Here is a 21185-nt window from a genome sequence, read left to right on the forward strand (position 1 = left end):
AAGGGCGCAAGAGGCTTTTGTTCCGAAAGTCTTTATGTGCAAGATTGATCACCACAAACATCTGAAAGAAAAAATCACAATAAAATTCCCCCGATTTTCTCAGCTTTTTCCTACATAAAATCTCTTAAATAAACCCAAAGCTTTCTTATACACATATATTTCTTTTTGTCTTATTTAGTTAAGCTTGAATTTTGTCGCTGTGCTCCCGCAACGTCCGGACAGCGTCTAGGTGGCGCCGATGGCGCCCGATTGGTCACGGTTTGGCTTCCCGAGGCCGCCATCTGGTCGGCGGCGCCACGAGGCTTCCCGCTGGCTCCGTTTGGCACATTGAGACTAACATGTAGCGAGTTAGCAGGTGATGCTAGAAAAAGGCGCGCAAATGCTCCAAAAGTCAAGTCACTTTGAGAGGCGAGCACCCTTCGAGCACCCTTCGAGCACCCTTCGAGCACCCTTCGAGCACCCTTCGAGCACCCTTCGAGCACCCTTCGAGCACCCTTGGCCCCGCCCGCCCAACCCTAACCCACAAACAAAACAAACAAGCTGGTGAGCTGGCGAGCGCGTGCTCGCCAACCACTCGTCAGGCTAACCACGCTCGCAAAGTCCTTGTGCCGACGGGAGCAGCCCGGGGAACATTGGGAAAGACTTGGAATGCGGTAGAACACTCATCCTGGAATGTCGGACAGCCTGGAGCGTTCCAAAGCATGAAACTCACGCAACAGGCAGTCTTGTTTGCATTCGGATTGCGGAATATTAACAGATTGTACGACTCCAATGTTCTTCCGAGGTTGTTGTGAAAAGAAAAAAAAAATCATTCTAGAATGCTGCACATCATTCCAGACTCTTTATTTTGGACTCCGCCACAACATTTGACGACGACATCTCGGATGTTTTAGGATGCTGGAAAACGCACGACGACGACATTGCGGAATATTTGCTGATGGAGATGGCGGCGGCGGCGGCGTGCGTACGGACGTACATATTATCGGCCCGCCGCTGTCATTGCAAAACGTTCATTCGGAGCTTTCGATGGCCTTTGACCGCGCTACGGCAAGGTGCGAGAACATTCCGGAAGAATGTCTCAGGACATTGGAGTACACGTCGGAATGTTTGGGCCCTCCACACCCAATGGTCACGGGACGGACCTCTTTTGTCGCACCGCACGCCTCCGAGGTGCAGGTACCCTACTCGACACCGGAATGCTCTATTACCTTCTGGTAAGACACCGGGACCGGAGCCGGACACGCATGTTGTGCAACATTCTAGGACATTGTCGGCAAAGCATCGGACGAAGAGCGACAAGCTCTCGGGGGTTTCTTAGCATTGGCTAGGATGCTAACGTGGCTGGCTAGCGCTGAGCGTCGCCAGGGTAGACTCCGCTCGCCGCCTTTCAGAGCTCACTTCCCTTTTTTGGAGGGCAAACGGCGCCACTGTGGTCTACTACTTGTGACTACTTCCTGTCCCAGCCAGCCATCCAGCCGGCCGGCCAGCCCCCCCCCCCCCTTCTTCCCTCTCCCCGCACAGCTGTTGATGCAAACACTGACGACAAATATACAAGTATCAGTTTGTATAGCGAGAGGCTGCAGTGAAAGTTCTCCAGTCCATCCACTTCCTGCTTCCCGCAGCGGAATGTTCCACCCGCCCCGTGAGTAAGAGTTGGCACTTGATGCACTTGGAATACACGGAGAGAGACGGGAGGGCGGGGCGGGGCGGGGCAGGGCGGGGGTGAGGGGTGAGTGCACGATGCCCCCTGCGGTCTTTGCTTCAATGATGGGTGGGCGGGGATGTGGGGGTGTTACGGGTGTCCCGCTGAGGGGGTGGGGCTTCATGCAAAGTTCTTCACATGCTGCTTCCGCTCCACAACCGGCGGGAAAAATGAGCTAGTGCGTGTGTACGTGTGTGTGTGTGTGTGCGCGAGTGAGTGTGTGAGTGCACGTGTGTGTGTGTATGTGTGTGTTCACAGGCCGTTGCTGTTGCGGTGCGTGAGGGGGGGTTTGGAGAGTTCCACCACTCCGCCGGTGCGACTCTTGCCGATGACCTTGGGCGCGCGGCGCAGCAACTTCTGAGCTTCGCTGAACGCCTCCGTCAGCTCCTTCTTCCACTGCACCAACTCGGGGTCGCTCTGCGGCCGACACACGTCTCAGTCTGGGTGCTCGCCAACACATGCCGCTTTGGGTGCGCGCGCGCATTTCTATGCATATCGGTGTGAACGCGTGCATGAACGCGTGCATGAACGCGTGCATGAACGCGTGCATGAACGCGTGCATGAACGCGTGCATGAACGCGTGCATGAACGCGTGCATGAACGCGTGCATGAACGCGTGCATGAACGCGTGCATGAACGCGTGCATGAACGCGTGCATGAACGCGTGCATGAACGCGTGCATGAACGCGTGCATGAACGCGTGCATGAACGTACGTACGTTGAAATGTGTGTGTGTGTGTGCGAGTGCGTGCGTGCGTGCGTGCGTGCGCGTTACCTCACACTGCAGCACAAACTGCTTCCCTCCTTTAATGCGCAGCAGGATGCACTTCTTGTCTTTAATCTGCGTCTCCTCCACCGAGACGATTTGCTCCATGGTCAGAAGGTTTTGCTGGGAGGGCAAAAACAGCCCGTCGGTCACATGATCGATCACGCGGCAGCTGGCATAAAGCGCGGCCGGCGGCGGCGCAGGTGCCAGGCGGGCGAAGACGAGCCTAGCCACACGCTAAGATTGTAGCCGCTCAAACGCAGCGGAAGCGGCAGACGCCCGAGAACTGGAGACTTGTCGAGGGCGTTTTGGGACCCCAGCGCAAGGAGCGGCTCAGAGTCAAGGCTCAGAGTCCAAGTCTGACTTTGAGAAGGTCAAAGGCGCCACGCCACGACAGGCAGCTCTTGCGCTAGCGGCAGCATGGGGAGGCGGGCGGGGCGGGGCGGGGCGAGGCGGGGCCGGCAAGGGCGGGGCGTGGCCGGCAAGGGCGGGGCGTGGCAAGGGCTGGAGTCTACAAGCCTACAACACTCACCGAGTCTTTGAGCTGCGTCAAGTGTTTGGCCAGCCATGTTTCCTTTGCGTGTTCAACACACACACGCACACACACACACACACACGCACACACGCACGCACGCACGCACGCAAACACACACACACACAGACAGACAGACAGACAGACAGACAGACAGTGAGAGCGTCTGCACTCGCGCACAGCGCAGACGTCGTCCGTGAGCGGCATCTCACCCGTGACTCCCCCTCTCCCCGCCACTCCACGCGGTTGGGGAAGAGATAAAAGTAGCGCCTCTGCCACTGCGTGAGGAAGGGGTTGCCCAACTTCAGCATGTAGCCGTGCATGATGCAATCCTTGCCCAGCGCGTAGTCTGCGGCGAGAGAAGGACAGGTCATCCGTTAGTTGCGCCGGTTTGTGTGGGCGCCGGCCGGGTCCTGACCTTCCTCGTGTCCCAGCTGCTTGTTCTTGGCCCTCTTGCGGGCCTCGTTCTTGTCCGTGTCCGAGTTGACGGCGTCGTAGACCGTCTCGGCCACTTCCTGTTGCCAACGCTCGGAAATCACCAGCGGGAAGTTCTTGTACAGCTCCTGGTCGCTGTCCAGCAGCTGATGACACAAAGGCGCACGCACCAAAGACTCACTCGTTTTTTTGTCGTGCAAATGATGCTCTGACTTTCTTTCTTTCTTTCTTTCTTTCTTTCTTTCTTTCTTTCTTTCTTTCTTTCTTTCTTTCTTTCTTTCTCTGTTCGGTGTGCCTGCGTTTGTTTGTTTGTTTGTTTGTTTGTTTGTTTGTTTGTTTGTTTGTTTGTGTTAGCAGGCGCGTGCTTCCCATTCACCTTGATGCCCTTGGTGTCCTCCTCGTCAAAGGAGCCGATGTCGAAGGCGTCGGCGGCGTTGACTTCCCCTCTGGGCGGGATGAGCGGCGGCGAGTACTGCGCGCACACGCATTGCGGTTGAGCGAGCGAAGGCCGAGGGGGCCTGCCGTGTGCGTGCCTGCGTGCGTACCTTCTGCAGGTAGACCTGCTGCCAGTCCAGGCCCTTGAAGAAGGGATGTCCCTTGACCTCCGTAGCTCTGATGGACAGCGTGCGGTGGGTGAGCGTGACTGAGCTGGCGAGCAGACATGAAGATTGGGCTCACCCTCGTCCCTGGCAGCCCAGCCTCTTGGAAACGTCACGCTGCAGGAGCCCTTCCAGGAGTTCCTTCAGTTCCGCGGTGAACGAGTCGGGGAGCTCCACGTTCTGATGCGGGCGGGAGAGGAGCGAGATGAAGAGCCACAGCTAAAGTTCGGCTCGCCGCGGTTTCTCTTACCATGGTCAGCGTCATCCTGTCAATCTCGTGTTTGTCTTTGGTCTTGTGCTGCCTGAACGGGCTGTGCCTGAGGACACACACGCGCACATCAAAGTCGAAAAGACGCCACAACGGCGGCAAGGCAAGACTCAGAGCCACGTGAGGTGCCACCTGAGGGAGGTGCCACCTGAGGGAGGTGCCACCTGAGGGAGGTGCCACCTGAGGGAGGTGCCACCTGAGGGAGGTGCCACCTGAGGGAGGCGCCACGTGACACTCTGGATAAAAAGTTTCACTCCCGTGCAGACAGCCAACGCTCCAATTTGTTTGTCTTCTTCTGGACGGACTTACCCTCGAAGCAGCTTGAAGAGCATGCAGCCCAGCGAGAACCAATCGGCGCTGCTGTCGTACGCCGTCCCCTTCTGCAGAACCTCGGGGGCCATGTAGCCGTGGGTGCCCCTGCAACAGGCCCAAGCTTAGCGCACCTGCCGCACGCACGTGCCACCTGGCCTTCCCTCCGGCCCCACTTACACGCTGGCGTGCGGTTTCTTCTTGGAGAAGTCGCAGGCAAGGCCCAGGTCGGAGATGCGGACGTGACCGTGCTCGTCCAGCAGGATGTTGGCGGGCTGCGGGACAGAGGCGTGGGTGGGCGCGTTTGCGGGCGGGCGCGTTTGCGGGCGGGCGGGCGGGCGGGGCCTACCTTCAGGTCCCTGTAGACCACAAAGCGGTTGTGCATGTGCTCCAGGCCCAGGATGATCTCGGCGGCGTAGAAGCGCATTTCCTTCTCGCTGAAGACGCCGTGCTGCGACAGGTGGTAGTGCAGGTCGCCACCTGCCACCGCCGAGCGCAGACCGGGTTCAACGCCACGGCCGAGCGAGCGAGCGAGCGAGCGGGCGGGCGACTTTGGCGATGTTGCCGCGCTTACCGTTCATGAGGTCCAGGATGAAGCAGAGCTTGTCGGGCGTGTGGAAGGCGTACGTCATGCACACGATGAACGGGCAGTCCTGGCGAGAAGGCGCAGGTTAGCCCCGCCCCCGTCGCTCCCGCCGGCCCCGCCCCCCGGCGCGCCTCACCCCCGTGCTGACGAGCGACAGCATGATCCTCTCGTTGAGCGCCAGCGTCTCGCCCTGCTTCATCTTGATGCGCTTCTTATCCAGACACTTCATGGCGTACCTGCGTCAGGAGAAACAAAGCGCGTCACGGCAGAAGGCGCGACCCACGTGTAACAAGAGCGGCCGTTGCGGCCGACCCAGCCAGGCTCACATCTTTCCCGTGTCGGCCTTCCTGCATCCGTACACTTCGCCGAAGCCGCCGCGGCCGATGATGCGGTGGACGCTGAAGTCGTTCATTGTCAGCTGCCGACAAAAGGCACCAGAAAGGCCAGATGTGGCGCTTGTGCGCAACACACGGGACGGGCTGTTGGCGTGGCGTGGCGTGGCCTGGCGTGGCCTGACGCGGCCCGGCGTGGCCCCCCCCTCCCCCTGCCAGCGAGTCAACATGCGCTACTCACGTGGATGTTGAGCTCCACGTTCTTCCACTGGCAAAATCTGGTGAACTTGTCGCTGCGGACGAGAGGAGGAGGAAGGAGGAGGAAGGAGGGGGTGAGCGAGAACGGAGGGAGATATGGCGGCTGGCGGGGCTCTCTCTCTCTCTCTCTCTCTCTCTCTCTCACTCACCTCTCGATGAACTTGAGGAAGATGCTCCCCCGCAGGCTGTCGCAAATCTCCACGATGTAGGGCTGTCGGACACAGGTAAGCGTCATGCCCCCCGGGTGAAAGAAGGTGTGTGGCCTACCTGGAAAAGGGCGGGGGGGACCAGCTTCTTGGCCAGATGACTCTGGACGTGGTCCACGGCTTTTTTGGAGAAAGGCTGAGAGGGAAAGCAAAAGCCCAAGTGTCAGCCGGGGCCCCCGAGCGGCTCTACCAGAGGGCGGCTCTACCAGCGGGCGGGTCCTCACGTGCGAACACGACAGCAGCTCCTTCATGATGTAGCCGTCGTAGATCTGACGACTGCGACTGAGTCTTTCCTCCTCCGAGTCCAGCTTCTCGTACTCTTTGATCTGCGAGAGGGAGCAGAACAGGGACGGCAGGCGGGTCAGCGCCGGGGGGCCGGCCGGGTCCCACCCAAAAGCAGAGCGCGACAGAGACTGACTTCCTCGTAGAACTTGAGCTGCGGGACGGCCTCGTCGATCTCGTTGGTGCAAAAGTCCTTGAAGAGCAGGAAGCCTGCCGACAAGTCACGTGACACGGTCAATCCGCCGCTCGGACGCACCTGAGTGACAGCTGGTCCGCCCGAGGCATTACGACGGCCAGCGGACACGTGTCGGCCCGCACAAACAAAAACACACACGCGCGCGCGCGCACACACACGCACACACACGCACACACACACACACACACACACACACACACACACAGGTGGCGAAAAGCAGACAAACGCAATGGCAAAACATGACAAGATAAAACACACACTCGCATCAAAAGCCAAAATAAGACAAGACGCGCATGCGCACTCGTTGCGCTCCGAATGGGTGAGCGCACAGGGGGCGGGGCTCATCAAAAAAGATGGCCGGCAAAAAAATAGATGCGCCGCTGCCAAGAGAGGACGCGTTGGCTCGCATGCGCAAATAGCCCAATGCAACATTTGGTGTGAGCGAGTGAGCGAGTGAGCGAGCGCTCTGGCCCAATCGAGAGTCCGCAAATTGCGCCTTGTTGCCGGAGGTGTGGCCGGCGCCCAACGGGAACGACTTGACACCTAACGCCCGTTTCCCGCCGCTCCCTTTTCCTCATGGCTTTATTTCTCTTTCCGTCAATTTCATTTCTCCCCATCGACCAGTTAAGACACGCGCGCACGCGTTCTTCTACGGGTCCCGTCGCCGTGGCAACCGCAGTTGCCTGGCAACCCACGACTCTCCATCATCCATTCCACAAGTCTGACAGACGGAGAGGGGGGACGCCAAGGCAGACTGAGAACAAGAACAACAAGGATGGGGGGGGGGGCACAGAAAGAAAAAGAAGAAAATGCACAGAAAGACAGACGCACTAGCGCAACATGAAAAGACTCCAAGATGGCGGCATGCACGCCACGGACGTAGCGGCACGTAGCTCTCCCACTACTTCCAAAATATATTTCTTCCGCACTCAAATCAATCGTTTGCAAATGGCCGCAAATTCCATTCACGATGCGGTCGAAGGGTACGTCGTCAGCGAGCGAGCGGGCTGGCGGCAGGCGGGCTGGCTGGCGGCGGCGGACTGCACAGCAAGTAGCCCCGAGCAGCGGCGGCAATGTTTTCCTCCTTCTCGGCGGGAAACGTTCAACTTCCCCTTGCGTAACGTGACACGGCTGCTTACAAAAGCGGAAAAGCAAGGCCGCCAGGGGCACTCACCAATCTTCTGGTTGAAGATCTTGTCAAAGGTGAGCTCGTCACGTTCCTCCAGATATTTCTGCATCACGCTGCGGATGCTGAGGACACAAAAGGGAAGCGCGTTTCAGTCGCCATCGAGCGGGACAGACGGGACCCGCGGCTGGCTGGCTGGCTGGCTGGCTGGCTGGCTGGCTGGATGGCTGGCTGGCTGGCTGGCTGGCTGTGACCAAAATGGCTCGGAACATTGACAAAACGACCAGGCCCCTTTTGGCTGACAATAGGAAACATTGTTATTGTCTGCATTTTCTGGATGAACACACAAACTTCCTCTTTAGAGATAGTCGCCACGGCAACAGCAGCCCCCCCCCCCCTTTGATTGACAGGCCACCGAGCGGTCACGCGACGACGCGGCGGAAGCCAAACGAGCCGTCGTCATCGCTGCCGCCGTCTTTCTTCCTCATTGCCATCATCCACCGGCGCCGGAAGTCGTAGCGCAAAATGGCGGCCGGCCCCAAAGTCGTTGAAGAAAGACAAACAGCGAGCGGCTCGATTCGTGCCGAGCGTCAACAGGCCAGAGGCGCCCAGACCGGTCGCTGTGCAAACGCGCCTTTCAATATTGACACGTCAAACACATGACGCTGGCCGCTAGCGTTGGCTGGACGAGAAGGCCGTGGAAAACAATCAGCGGCGTCCCTTTGCCCGCGGGTGCGCCTTTCTGAAAGCCTTCTTCTTGGTTCAGGTAGACGTGGCCGTTCATTTACTGCTCGACAAATCGGTGGGCCTCCGTTTGATGGGGCCCTTTTTTGGGTCGCTGTTGGAAACAAAGAACTCTTCACGTGCAGGAATCGCGCAATGGAGGAAAAGACCATCGCGCGCGCGCGGGTGCCGAGAATAACCTCGGCGATTAGCGCCCGCCGTGCGCCTAATCCTTATGACGCCATTCCATGAGCACACCGGCGACCTGTTGCACGTTATTGGCTCAAAGTTACAGAGGAAGAGAGAGAGAGAGAGAGACGCAAGAAAGGAAGGAAGAAAGAGAAAGATGGCGGAAGCAAGCAAGCAAGAAAGAACGAGAGGGAGGGAGGGAACAACGAAGCAAGCAAGGAAGAAAGACAGGGATGGAGGAAGCAAGGAAGAAGGCAAGAAAGAACAAGAGGGAGGGAACAACGCAGCAAGCAAGGAAGCGAGGAAGAAAGAGAGGGATGGAGGAAGCAAGCAAGCAAGGAAGCAAGCAAGGCATCCTGCTATTTTGTTGCCAGGAAGCCTCGGATCACGCAAAGCCGTCAGGCTGGGTCCAATACGGGTTGTTCCGTTGCGGAGCCGATATCGGCGTGTGGTTTGCCCCCCCTCCCCTCCTCTCGACTAAACTTGCTCGACTTTGGCGCCGTTTAAAGTTCCAGCTGTTGCCGCTGCACGCACGCAGGCAAGCAAGCAGGCAGGCAGGCCGGCAGGCCGGCAGGCAGGCAGGCAGGCAGGCAGGCCGGCAGGCAGGCAGGCAGGCCGGCAGGCAGGCAGGCAGGCAGGCAACTTTCCCGATGTGCTGCCGTTTGGGGTGCAATTTGGTGGCCGTCAAATTATTTCCAGTCATGTATTGAAGGCGGAATCAAGCAACGTACGGGCCAGATTTGCGGCCCGGGCCGCCGGGAAATGGGCGGGATACAAAGATTGCCTCTGTGCGGGACTGTGTGTGTGTGTGTGGTGTTAAAATGTGCACTTGTGCGTGCAGCGCCTCATTTGGTGTCCCCAAGACAATGAAGATGCAAATGACCTTGGCGTACAGGCCGTCACGCGCTTTGACAAGTTTGACTCGTACCTGGGCTCGGGCAGGATGATCTTCTTGCTGGCTCTGGCGGCAGGGGTCGACTTGCTTTTCTCCATCGCCATCAAGTAGCTGACGTCAGCCAGCACAGCCTCCAGGTCAGCCATCTTCACGCTCGCTCGACAGTCGTTCACAAACGCGGGGCTCCTCCGACGCCAGATGGGACCAGCATCTGGGGTGGGGGGGCTGTTGTTGTTGCTGCTGCTGCCGCTGCTGCTGCTGTTACTGTTGCTGCTGTTGGGCTGGACTGAGTTCCTGCGAATGTCCACGGCTCCCTCACCGTGTCATGCCGCTGGCTGTCTTCAGCGAATGTTCAATCGGCGATCTCGTAATCCCATTAAGTGCCCTGAGGGATCCTGCCGGCTCGATACAGCATGTGTCCCCTTTCAAGCCCCGAAGACAAGGTCCACACCGGCCGGCCGGCCGAGCTGCTGGCGGACGAGCGGGCTTTCACACGGTGCACGTTTGCTCCGGTCGAGAAGCTGAAAAGATCCGCCAGCTGTTGCGCCTTTAAAGCAACCCCCCCCAAAAAAGGAAAAAATAGAAAAGATTCTCGTCGTAAAGCAAATGCCCCCCAGCGAGTAAACACGCGCGAGGGAGCCTCGTTTGCATTCCACAAACAGTCAGTCAGTCAGTCAGTCAGTCAGTCAGTCAGTCAGTCAATCAGTCAGTCAGTCAGTCAGTCCGTCCGTCAGTCAGTCAGTCCGTCAGTCCTGCCCGCACCGACGTCGCCTCCCGGGCCGCGTAACGAGCCTCGTCCTCCTTGCGAGCTCGCGTCAGGATGCTAAACACGAACGACAGCGATGCTCGCTGAGCTCGTTAGCACGCGGCTAGCCAGGAAGCTAAACGTTACGACGGCGATGTTGCCTTAGCATCGGGGCTAGCCAGGATGCTAAGGCGCCGTCGCCTCGACAGCGTCGCGTGCAGAGCACAATTTGTCAATAAAGATTCCCAGTGAAAAAAAGCTTGCCGCGGAGCTAACACGCTAGGCTAGCGGGCTACCCGGCAGGCGAGCAGGCAGGCAGGCAGGCAGGCAGGCTGGCAGGCTGGCAGGCAGCTCGACGTGTGTGTTGGGTTTGGGGGGGAATCGGGCGTCCTGCAAAACGCACGGGCGTCCCAAGCGACGTCAACGGGGCCAGACAGCTTCCATAGCGCTTTGGGGAGCTTCAGGGGCGACGAGGGGCTGCACTTTACTTGCTCAACTTTGCCTGCCTCCGCGACGCAAATGGCGGCGAGAAGAATAAGAATTTTTAAAAAAGAGCAAAGGGCGGAGGGCACCTGGGCGACCACCTGGGCGACCACCGGGGCTTTGGGCGGCCGCGTCCCGACCGACACACGGCAGGGAAGTATAGGGGTGGGGGGGCTTCGTGCTCCGCCAGCTCCCCGCGCGCGACTCCTTCCGAACGAACGGCTGGCCGTGCTGGGGGCGCCTCTGTCCGGCTCAGGTTCCGTGGCTGGGATTCGGTTTTATCCGTCGGGCTCACCAAGCAGACGCTGGTCGCTGCCCGGTAGCGAACATGTCACGGCGGCAGTGGCAACGGCTGCTATCCTGCGTGTTTTGGTCGATTTTCGTTCGATGGCGCGGCGGCGGCGGCTGCTGCTGCTGCAGCCGTTTCTGGTGGCTTCACTTCCTCCCACTGCGGCGGAAGAGGACGACAAAACACGGAGTGGCTCATCCGACGGAGCCGGATCCGTGTTCGCTTCGGTAGAAAACCTTTTAGAGTGTCAAATGGGACTTGCGTTGCGTGTGCGTGTGTGTGTGTGTGGGGGGGGGGGCATCAGACACGTTAAGTTCACCTCAATACTTTCATGACGAACAAGTGCAAGAGACTACTGATGACGTCATTTTCGAGCGTGTGTGCTAAACATCCTTTTTGGTCAAAATACAAAAACAATGGAGACACTGGTTCCTGTTCCCTTCCCAGTTTAAAGGTGACGCGTTCAAACCCGGCAATGTTTAGCCGCTCGGCAAAGTCAATAGGGAAAGCGAAATACTGGGAACAGGTGTCGGCACAGCACAGAGAAACAAATAAAAGACAGGAGGAACCAGTTTTCAGGTCCTCGAGCCTGGCTCATTTTGATTCTTTATTAAGTTCTCGAATACATCAAGTGGGACTTTTCCTTCTCATCAGCACGAACCTTTTTTTCATACGGCTTCGCATATTCCGTCGACTAAATGAAATAAGTAGTATTAAAATTACGATTGCACATGTGGAAAATAAAATGGTCATCCTGGTAACAAATCCCGACAAAAAAAAGTTCCGAGAAAATATTTAAAAACGAGAGAGGGGGAAATGACTATGTCAACCAGCATGCAGGGGGTAGACTGGAGTCGTTCATTCATTCACCCGCCGCTAGATGGCAGACATGGCTCAGTAGCTGCCGTCCACTGCAACGGGAGTAGGACTAATGATTCTGGGGCTGCTTTTGAAGTGACAAGCAGAACAAAGATAGCACACATTTGGAGTGCATCCATCGTAAAAAATGTACAAAATGAGTTGTTACACTTTAGGTCGGCTTCTGGTCCAGCAGTTTTGTGCGAGCGCGCGCGCGCGCGAGCGAGCGCTCCTCATCGATCAATGTGACAGCCCCCCGCCCCGCCCCGCCCCCCACGTGTTTGGCGTTTGTGGAACACGGGCCATAAAAGAATAAGCGCCGACCGACGCTTGTGAGTTTGCCGGCCAATCGGAGGATTCCATCCTCCTCCAAAGTACGCGAGCCCTGAGCGACGGCGACAGCAGCCGCGGGCGGGATGGCGCGCCCTCCAGCCCGCGCGAAGGACGACACGAGAGGAGCGCAGGCATGTTTAGGAAGGACGCTTTATTGTGGTGGAGGGAGGGAGGGGAGGGGAGGGGCAGCCGAGCCGGGAGGGGCAGCCGAGCCGAGCCGGGCCGAGCCGGGCCGAGCCGGGCCGGGCCGGGCCGGGCCGAGCCGGGCCGGGCCGGGCCGGATCGAGCGGGCCTCTACTGCTGGATGCGCCTGATGGACTGGATCTGAGGCGTCTGGCAGTGCGAGCCGAACTCCTTGAAGTGCTTGTATTCGCCGCAGTGGCGGTCGCACTCCATAACGTACTGGTAACCACGGTAACCGGGGTACTGGTAGCACACGAAGCTGGCGACACAAGGCAGCGAGCGCAAGGAGTTGGTGTGACCCAAGAACGGCTTTGGCTACCTCGAGTACAGAACGTCGACAGTACTTGTGTTTGTAGCGGAGCTCACAATGCGCGCGCACGCACTCTTTAGCTTGAATCTCACTTCATTTCTTTTTTTACTCACGCTCCAGACTGGACCTTGAGGGAGCCCACTTCGTTGTTGCACCAGCCCATGGCCTGCAGGGAGGGGTAGTCGTCGCTCAGCTCGCCCTTCCGAGCCAGGAAATTCTCGCGCTCAAAGATGGTCATGCGGCACTCTCGGTGGTTCTGCCGGACAGAAACCAGGCGCACTCAAGCCGGGCCTTTGCGGCGGGCGGGCGGGCGGGCGAGTGGCCCGCACTCACCGCGCAGGCGACGGGCCTGAAGGAGGTCAACCTCTCGATGCGGTAGGCGTTGCTGCCCCCAAAGGCGTCGCTCTGGGGGTACTCGCCGCGCTCCAGGACCAACTGCTGGCCCTGGAAGGAGGCGTGCTCGTAGCCCACCCAGCTGCAAAGAGAGCAAACGGTCAGCGCGTGCCTGCCTGCCTGCCTGCCCGGCTGGCTGCGGCGGCCGTGTGTTGTGCGCACTCACGCGCCGCTCTCCACGCGCAGCGAGCGCACCGTCTCGAAGCCCAACTCCATCACGTTGGCGCACTCTGACGTGAACTCGTGGCGCCGGCCCTGGAAGCATTCCTCGTCGAACACGATGATCTGCCGCATTGTCATCATCATCATCATCTTGCATCCGTTTGCGACTTACGACTTGTTGCCCCCAAAACGTCATTTTGCGATAACCGACTCGCGGGCCACATCCGCCCCGTCACGTGATTTGTTCGCTATGCGGCGCACTCACCTTCCAGTGGCCGGAGAATTTGGTGCAATGGTGCGTCATGTTGTAGCTGCGAGGAAGAGCGGCATGGTTAGCCTTACGCCAGCGATGTCATTTTGTCATCCCGCCGCTGAGATTCCGATTGGCTTTTTGTTCGCAACGTGTTCTTACTGCTTGCTCAAGAAAACACCATGGGATGGAAGCGTGGCTCGCTTCCACTCGCTTCCACTCGCTTCCACTCGCTTCCACTCGCTTCCACTCGCTTCCACTCGCTCACATTCGCTTCCACTCGCTCACACTCGCACAAATGAGCCAGGACTCACCTTGCGGCGGATGCTCTTTGCTGCCGATGAGGGCGAATGAGAGGAGCCGGGGGGCCCCCCGCCCTTTTAAAGCCTTCCCTGGCAGGGGGCCACCGCAAAAGGCCCCGCTCAGCAAGAAGAGCGGCCACTGGCTCCTACTTTTGTGTGTGAGCCAAGGCGCCGGCCACGTGATAGGACCGCTTCGCCACATCCCAACCAGGCCGGCCCGACCTCAGCTCACGTTTATTGTGTGGCACAAAGGTGCCGCCGGACCGAGTACGCGCCAAAGAAACGGCCTCGTGAGCCAGGAGCGTGGAAGAACGCTCAAGAAGAACAGAGGCTTCAGGAGCACGCTGCCACCTGCGCACGCCAACACTATATAATCATGCTACCTAGCAAGTATGTAGCGCTCGGGAATTAGCAGGCCACTGGCGCATACTACTGCAGTCGTTAGCGGGCGAGGCGCTAGCCAGTCTGGGGAGAGGAGAAAATGACCCTTTTCGCTATGCTAAATGCTACTGTTGGAGTATAGACAGGGGGCCCTATTTCCGATCTCGGCGCAAATCTAGCGCAGTTGAACTTTTCTTTCTTTTGCTATTTTAGAAGAAGGAGGCCCAACAAAACACTGAAGTGTAGAAGAGAACCAAAACAGGACACAGCTTTTGGCTTTCCTGTCACTCATTTGAAAGAAAACAAAATGCCATTGAAAATGCAAAACGCCGCTGCTACTTTGTGGAGTTTCTTTGGGGGGGGGGGAAGGCTGACGGAGGGATGACCTCATTGTGCCCCCGCCCGCGGCGACACCCAACTAACCCCCCCTATACATTCTTTCCCTGTCTGTCAAAACAACAGCATCAGCGCTTTCCTCACGGGGAGGGGAGGGGGGGGCTTCCAGGGCTTGCCGCGACCCGGCCCAACTGTGTGATGACGCGGCGTTTTCTTTCTGCGGGCCCTCGGCCTTTGCCAGGCTATAAAAGTGGCGCCGCTGTGTCAAACGTGAACGACGCCGGCGAGACCGCTTCGACGCCACACGCAGGTAAGAAGACGCACCCGCGCAGCAAAATCGATTGGATGGAAAATGTAACTGCGGCAAAAAAATTGAAAACTAGCAAAACGTCTGCATCGTTGTGGTTCCCCGTTAATGGCGGGGTGGTGGTGGAGGGGGTCGGCTCCACGCCTGCTGGCCTTACGAGAAAATTTGACAAGAGTTCATTCAAGCCCCGCCCCTAAGCGCCCCACCTGACAAAAGTTCCTACAGCATCCATCCACAGTTGGACCTCAGCTTGCAAATTCTCTGTTCCCCCCATCCCAGCGTCCTGCTTGATTTGCCCCCCCCCCCCCCAAAATTGATTGCAATCACGACAGCCATGGATTTTGACGTGGTATATCCCTCCTCTCATGATGTAGTTTAATCCCGATTTTCTCCTGATTTGTTTTCAGAGTTTTATATCCCCTGTGTATATGTTTTCTTTTGAACCCCATCCCATCCCTCTTGAATTTGAATAAGGCTCGATTCACTCCTCCCTCCCAGCGCCCCGCTCGCCATGTCTCAGACCGCCAAGTCCGCTTCCAGCCAAGGCGCCGACGCCAAGAACAAGGGAGGTGCACCCGCCGCCTCTAGCAAGGTCTCCAAAACTGGCGGGCCCAGCCAGGGAACCTTCAAAGTGAGTCGGACGAGCAGTTAGCACGAGCCCATCGGGTGAACGAAATGAGCCGGCTTGACGGTATAGCCAGTAGGCACGGCCAAGTTTGGCATTTTGTCTTGCAGTTGACGCTGTTTGACCAGGAGAACTTTCAGGGCCGCTCGCTGGAGCTTCAGAGCGAGTGCTTGAACATTTGCGAGCGAGGCCTGGAGCGTGTGCGCAGCATCATTGTGGACAGCGGCCCGTAAGATCCGCACATCTGCCGACGTTACGTTTCGCCGCTCATTCCTCTTCCTCGACCTTTCCGCCCGTCCCCCCCCTCCACGTGGCATCCCCGCTGCCCCCCATTCTTCCAGCTTTGTTGCCTTCGAGCAGACCAACCTCCGTGGGGAGATGTTCATCCTGGAGAAGGGAGAGTATCCTCGCTGGGACACCTGGAGCAACTCGTACCGCAGCGATTGCCTCACATCGCTCCGGCCCATCCACATGGTACGCACGGTCAGCATATTTCCACGGGCTCGAGAGGGTTCGTTCCCCTTGTCGTGATTGGGGCGCGGAGAACTAAATGAGCGTCACGACGCTCCTACCGACAGTGAGGAACGTGTGCTTGCCTGCAGAACCATCAAAGCGGTTAGCTCGACGCTATCGCTAATTGCGATACGAGTTCAACGAGGCGGCTCCACTCAAATAGCAGAGACTATTGGAGTAGCGGTGATTGAAAGGACATTGACTTAGCGCTGGTGCTAATGTTGACAGGACAGCTTGGAGCACAAAATCTGCCTGCATGAGCTCTCTGACTTCAAGGGCAACAAGATGGAGATCCAGGAGGACGACGTTCCCACCCTGTGGGCGCACGGCTTCTGCGACCGGGTGGGCAGCGTGAAGGTCCCGGGCGGAGCGTAAGTACAGTACAGCTTAGCGCTAGTCTGCCACCGATACGTTCCGGTTACCATCTGCGTCGAGCTCGGGCTGGGAGCATTTGTCGGAGGGGAAGGTGGCTGAGGGCTGGCTGAGGGCTGGCTGAGGGCTGGCTGAGGGCTGGCTGAGGGCTGGCTGAAGGCTGGCTGGAGGCTGGCTGGAGGCTGGCTGGAGGCTGGCTGGAGGCTGGCTGGAGGCTGGCTGGAGGCTGGCTGGAGGCTGGCAGAACGCTGGCAGAACGCTGGCAGAACGCTGGCTGAACGCTGGCTGAACGCTGGCTGAACGCTGGCTGAACGCTGGCTGAACGCCGGCTGAACGCCGGCTGAACGCTGGCTGAACGCTGGCTGAACGCTGGCTGGGTCCGCAGGTGGGTGGGCTACCAGTACCCCGGCTACCGAGGCTACCAGTACCTGCTGGAGAGCGGCGACTACCGGCACTGCAACGACTTCTCGGCCATCCAGCCTCAGATCCAGTCGGTGCGGCGCATCCGCGACATGCAGTTCCACCAGAGGGGGTGCTTTGAGCTCAGCGCCGCCGGCAGCAAGTGAAAGGGCCACGCCCCGCATTTATACTGACTCCTTCATCCGGCCGGCGCCCATGGCCCAGCTGTCACGTCGCACTCGGCGGGCCGGCTTTTTGTGGTGATGGTTAATAAAAGCGATTTGAAAAAGGCTGCTGCTGCTGCTTCTTCTTCTTCTTCTTCTTCAAATATTTCTCATTTAGCCTGCGTGAAGCGTGACCTCAAAGTTGGCAAAAGAGTTAGCACATTGCTAATGCAAATAGCGCAGAGGCGAGAACAAACGTTCCACACACGGGCCTTTTTATTTGAACGTCAGCAAGGAAGGAAGGAAGGAAGAAGCCTTTGCGAGCGGGTCCCGTCCTAGTGGGGGAGCTGGTGGGCCACCAGTTTGTAGTGGGAGCCGCACGAAGGGCAGCGCTGGGCCTCGCCTTGGTGGAGCCAAAACCAAACCACGGCCGTGTTGTCCTCCTCGCCTGTGCACACACAGCCGACTGGGTTAGGCTCGCTCGCGTCATCGGCCTGGGGGGGGGGGGGGTTGTTCTGGAGTGCTTGACGGCAACGATGATGCGCGTCCGCGCTTTGGCTTTTGCTTGAGCTACTTTCAACTCGCTTCTCGCCCACGCAAACGCGCCTTTTCTTGGGCCGAGCCACCCCTTGCCTTGTTTGGGGTGCCAAGTAGAAAAGAGGATCTTCCCATGGCAAACATAAGGCGCGTGAATTTTTGCGGGCTCGCCTATCCGCAAACGTGGCAAGGTGACGGACTTTGCGCTTAGTAAGCTACTTACACACGCATCCCACGATCCTCTTGTCGGTGATGGAGGGCACCAGGTGAGGATCCGCTTTGGAACCGGCGTACTCTTTGGGCTTCAACATGCTGTACGGATCCTGAAGCACAGCGCACAAGGTACCTTTAAGGCGGTTCCACCATCACAACAGCAAAGTAAGATTGCTCCGATACCGCGCCCTCTAGCGGTCTGTGGCGGTATCGTAGGTTTGTTCCGCCAAATGGAATATGATTGCAACATTTTCCGAAATAAAATGGATTCATTATTTCGACTTGCGAATTATTCCCCCATCCAAATGAGGAGAAAAAAAAAGAAGGGCATTCATGAATTGGCCAGTGAATCAGTTATGGGAAATTTCCTCTGCCAACGATCAGCGTGGAATTGCAAAAACGGTGTCCCTACGGCCCGGTTTTCCGATTCTTACCGAGCCTTCCTTCATGGCGTTCATGATGATCTTCTCCAGGCCAGTGGCTTGCTCCTCGTCCGTGGGGATTCCTGAAGCCACATGGCATGTTAGATCTGGCGCCGGCCGTTTGGCTTTTCAGTTGATGCCACAACGCTCACATTTGAACCAAGCGAAATGGGCGCTTTCCGCATCATTTGACAATGACATTCACTGCTGCTATTGATCGCACGTCGAGCGCGATCGAGTTTGATGTTGAATTGGTCAATATTTTCACCCAACCTAATGGCAACTCCCTCCATTTGTTTCTGAACAAGCCTTGGAATGTGCGATTGAGGTTGTTGTCCTCTGTGCTAGCTAAGAAAATGCTCTTATCCGCTAGCTAAGAAAATGCTCTTTGCCATTAGCTGCGATTGTCTTACTTGGCACATGACGAAAAGGAGCGAGGCCTTTGGGATTTCAAAATTCACGTTGCATGGAGTTTTCAAATGCTGCTTTTTGCACTCTCTCCCGGGATTGTTCCGTTGAGTGACTTGAGTCATTCATTTGTTAGTCAGAGAAGGAGTTGACGTGCTCGTCGTCGTGCGTTCCAATGACAGCCGGCCGGCCGGCCGGCCGCCGAGCCTCCGTCCGGCCGGCCGTCCTTCGACAACAACAGTTCGGAAGGTTCGACACTCGAATTCAACAACAGGATGAGTAGGGCCCTCTTGAAAGGTCGAGCCCCTGCTGCACGCAAGTGCCAAGTCCCTTGGCATTATTTCGGGACGGCAAAATGACACTTTTACTGTTGGACTTCATTGACGGCAAAGGAAACAATCGCAGTGGAAACCATTTACAAATGAATGGAAAGGCTTGGAGCGAGCGCAGCAGCTTCTTCGTCCTTGTCGAGGACAAAGCTAGCCTTTCGGCTTGTTTCAGGTTCCGCGGCTCGGCACTCACCTCCAGCCGCCATGCTGCGGCTCGGCGCGGGTACCAGAGCGGTTCGGCGGAGGCCCACCAAGCGCCAGGGAAACGAAGAAGCTCTCACGGACCAACGCGCGAGTAACCTTGCGGCCGACATTTTGATTCTGCTTGGATGCGAAGAGGGCGGAAGACGCGAAGAAGAAGGAGAGAGGCGCCACGAAGAAGAAGACGACGAAGAAGAAGAAGACGAAGAAGAAGACGGGGCCTCAAGCACTACCCCTGATGGTCTTTTTTTTTTTTTTTTTAACTAAAAAAAGTCTTGCCATACATAGCCTTTTTTTTTTAAAATAAAAAAAAAGCCTTACTGTTCATGGCCATTTCGTGTGTGTGTGTGTGGGGGGGGCTTAACCAAAAAAACAACCATGCTATGCATGAGCTATTTTTTTTCTTAATTTGTATGATGATCAACGCAGGAATCAATCCCGCACACACTCACACACACACACGCACACAAGTCAAGTAAGTGTAGCCCTTTCCTACATGCATTTTGTGGTGTTTTGATGGAGAAAAGAAAAAAAAAAAAATCCCTACCATACATCATCATCATTTTTGGAAGCCTTACAATATTGAATTCAAACGTACGTTATTTAGATTTTTTTTATTTTTCTGCTTGCTTTGTTGTCCTCCCAATACTTCCACATAGTACAGCGGCATGTTCTACCCGTGCCGGCCGGCGGGTCCCTGGCGGTCCAGCGAACGCTTTCGGGCGAAGAGGTGGGTGGGGTCGCGTCCCCGGAAGCCGGGCTGCACGTTGAAGACGGGCACGTTCCTCCAGGCGGACGGGTCCTCGAAGGCGGCGGCGGCTCCGCCCGCCTCGCAGTCTTTGTTGCGGACCATCTGCAGGAAGGTCTCCACGTCGGGGCCCAAACGGCCCAGCAGGCCCGTGCGCACCGCCGCCACCGTCTGCTCGTCACACGCCTGCAGCGTCTGCAGCAGCGTGCTGTAGTACCTGCGCATGGCACACGCCGCTACGTCAGTCGTGGCCCGTGCTGCAATTGGCTGCGTTGACTCCAAAGCAGGCGACGGACTGAACAAAGCGCATTTGTGCAAAGTGCCGGCGCACCAATTGGGAGCGGAGCCACCGTGCGTGCGGTCGCAAGGGAAGGCTGGCCTGCCTCAGCCACGTGAAACTGACGACAACGCATTGGCTCGAGACGGTGACGTGAAATGCAGCGAGTGAGGTTAAGGCGGGGGACGCGCGCGCTGCCAACCTGTTGGGGAAGTGCGTGGGCACTTGCACCACGTCGGCGAAGGCTTGCGGGTTTCGGCGCGCCGCACCGCAGATGTCGTGCGCCACCAAGCATTCCTCCTGCACCTCGGCGATCATCCTCTGGAAGATGTTGCAGCGGCGGATGGTCTGGAACACTTTGCTGCCGATGCCCTGGGCCACGCAGTGCAGACTCTTCTTCACAAACGTCTTGCCCTACGAGCACACGTCGGGCGGGTGGGCGGGCGGGCGGGGGCGCACACGTCAGGCGGGCGGGCGGGCGGGCGAGGGCGCACACGCCAGGCTCGCACACGCCAGGCTCGCGCATGCCAGGCGCGCGCATGGCAGCCGCGCGCACGGCAGGCGCAGCGTTTGTCGCCGCTCGCATTGCCGAACGAGGAGCCTCTGCCGCTCTCGCCGGCGTTTCTCACCTCCGTATCGAAGGTGGCGGCAGCTTGCAGGAACAGCTCGCAGATCTCGTGCATCCCGTCCGTGTCGCACGTCGAGTTTTCCAGGCAGGAGAAGAACCCGCAACCCACCGCCACCGCACCGTTCAGGCAGCGCGCCACCTCCGCTACGGCCACGCAAACGGGACGTCAGCATCGCGTCGGACACGGCGGCGGCAGCGGCGGGAGAGCGAGCGAGAAGCAAAGCGCTCACCGGGGCTGTTGGAGGAGAAGCGGGCGCGGCGCGGGGCCGCCTCCGCGCTCGATGGCTCCGAGCACCACGCCGAGGACGCCACCACCGCCACCAGCAGCTGACAAGACCACGACGAGCGCCACATCTTTCAGCGGGATGCGGGTCGGCGGGCCGCGCGTGCCTTTTAGGGGACGCTCGGGCCAATGGGAGCGCGGATCCTTGCTGACGTCACGGGACGAGCCCAGGGAAGAACGTTCCGTTGGGCGCCCGTCACTTCCCGGTCGTTTGGATTCTGCTCACGTTCCTCTCAAGGGGGGAGCGGGAGGGAGCCATGTGGATCCCGCACCATTTGCACAAGGAGACAAACCCGCAGTCGCAATCCTTGAAACTGCACAAATAATCCG

The 21185-nt window shown here is 58.1% G+C and overlaps 5 protein-coding genes across 10 annotated transcripts; 1 reads left to right on the forward strand and 4 right to left on the reverse strand.

The window, feature by feature from the left end:
- Window positions 1-15: 15 nt before the first annotated feature.
- grk3 (G protein-coupled receptor kinase 3) lies at window positions 16-11164 on the reverse strand. Of its 4 annotated transcripts, none has more exons than XM_088392260.1 (22): window positions 9438-11164; window positions 7646-7722; window positions 6412-6485; window positions 6200-6319; window positions 6055-6129; window positions 5937-5998; window positions 5771-5822; window positions 5524-5615; window positions 5334-5433; window positions 5186-5264; window positions 4961-5091; window positions 4792-4886; window positions 4612-4719; window positions 4285-4351; window positions 4114-4214; window positions 3981-4047; window positions 3812-3907; window positions 3419-3581; window positions 3213-3349; window positions 3001-3042; window positions 2478-2591; window positions 16-2119 (listed from the first exon to the last, which is right to left on the reverse strand). In XM_088392260.1, the coding sequence occupies exons 1-22, from the start codon at window positions 9548-9550 to the stop codon at window positions 1955-1957; spliced, it is 2130 nt and encodes a 709-aa protein (XP_088248386.1). In that variant the 5' UTR covers window positions 9551-11164; the 3' UTR covers window positions 16-1954. The 4 variants fall into 4 exon arrangements, with proteins under 4 accessions (XP_088248386.1, XP_088248388.1, XP_088248389.1 ...); XM_088392262.1 differs by having other exon boundaries at window positions 6218-6319; window positions 9438-11161; XM_088392263.1 differs by lacking the exon at window positions 3001-3042 and having other exon boundaries at window positions 9438-11159.
- Window positions 11165-12244: 1080 nt separating this feature from the next.
- cryba4 (crystallin, beta A4) lies at window positions 12245-13871 on the reverse strand. 2 transcript variants are annotated; one of them, XM_088392272.1, is made up of 7 exons: window positions 13725-13871; window positions 13426-13471; window positions 13165-13283; window positions 12939-13080; window positions 12719-12861; window positions 12364-12554; window positions 12245-12323 (listed from the first exon to the last, which is right to left on the reverse strand). In XM_088392272.1, exons 2-6 carry the CDS (start codon window positions 13462-13464, stop codon window positions 12407-12409), a joined length of 591 nt encoding a protein of 196 aa, XP_088248398.1. In that variant the 5' UTR covers window positions 13465-13471; window positions 13725-13871; the 3' UTR covers window positions 12245-12323; window positions 12364-12406. The 2 variants fall into 2 exon arrangements, with proteins under 2 accessions (XP_088248398.1, XP_088248397.1); XM_088392271.1 differs by having other exon boundaries at window positions 12245-12554.
- A 786-nt stretch (window positions 13872-14657) lies between these two features.
- Window positions 14658-16937, forward strand: crybb1 (crystallin, beta B1). Of its 2 annotated transcripts, none has more exons than XM_088392268.1 (6): window positions 14658-14739; window positions 15235-15367; window positions 15472-15590; window positions 15703-15835; window positions 16103-16245; window positions 16632-16937. In XM_088392268.1, the coding sequence occupies exons 2-6, from the start codon at window positions 15248-15250 to the stop codon at window positions 16810-16812; spliced, it is 696 nt and encodes a 231-aa protein (XP_088248394.1). In that variant the 5' UTR covers window positions 14658-14739; window positions 15235-15247; the 3' UTR covers window positions 16813-16937. The 2 variants fall into 2 exon arrangements, with proteins under 2 accessions (XP_088248394.1, XP_088248395.1); XM_088392269.1 differs by having other exon boundaries at window positions 14663-14739; window positions 15211-15367.
- Window positions 16938-17063: 126 nt separating this feature from the next.
- On the reverse strand, window positions 17064-19080 carry cox5ba (cytochrome c oxidase subunit 5Ba). Its single transcript, XM_088392273.1, has 4 exons — window positions 18912-19080; window positions 17994-18064; window positions 17570-17669; window positions 17064-17257 (listed from the first exon to the last, which is right to left on the reverse strand). The coding sequence occupies exons 1-4, from the start codon at window positions 19030-19032 to the stop codon at window positions 17145-17147; spliced, it is 405 nt and encodes a 134-aa protein (XP_088248399.1). The 5' UTR covers window positions 19033-19080; the 3' UTR covers window positions 17064-17144.
- A 443-nt stretch (window positions 19081-19523) lies between these two features.
- LOC148389195 (stanniocalcin-like) lies at window positions 19524-21082 on the reverse strand. The gene is made up of 4 exons (XM_088392267.1): window positions 20803-21082; window positions 20574-20716; window positions 20147-20358; window positions 19524-19884 (listed from the first exon to the last, which is right to left on the reverse strand). Exons 1-4 carry the CDS (start codon window positions 20924-20926, stop codon window positions 19593-19595), a joined length of 771 nt encoding a protein of 256 aa, XP_088248393.1. The 5' UTR covers window positions 20927-21082; the 3' UTR covers window positions 19524-19592.
- Window positions 21083-21185: the final 103 nt, after the last annotated feature.

This window comes from Syngnathus floridae, chromosome 12 (assembly GCF_059516105.1).
Source record: "Syngnathus floridae isolate MCC-2025c chromosome 12, RoL_Sflo_1.0, whole genome shotgun sequence".
NCBI classification, from domain to species: Eukaryota; Metazoa; Chordata; class Actinopteri; order Syngnathiformes; family Syngnathidae; genus Syngnathus; species Syngnathus floridae.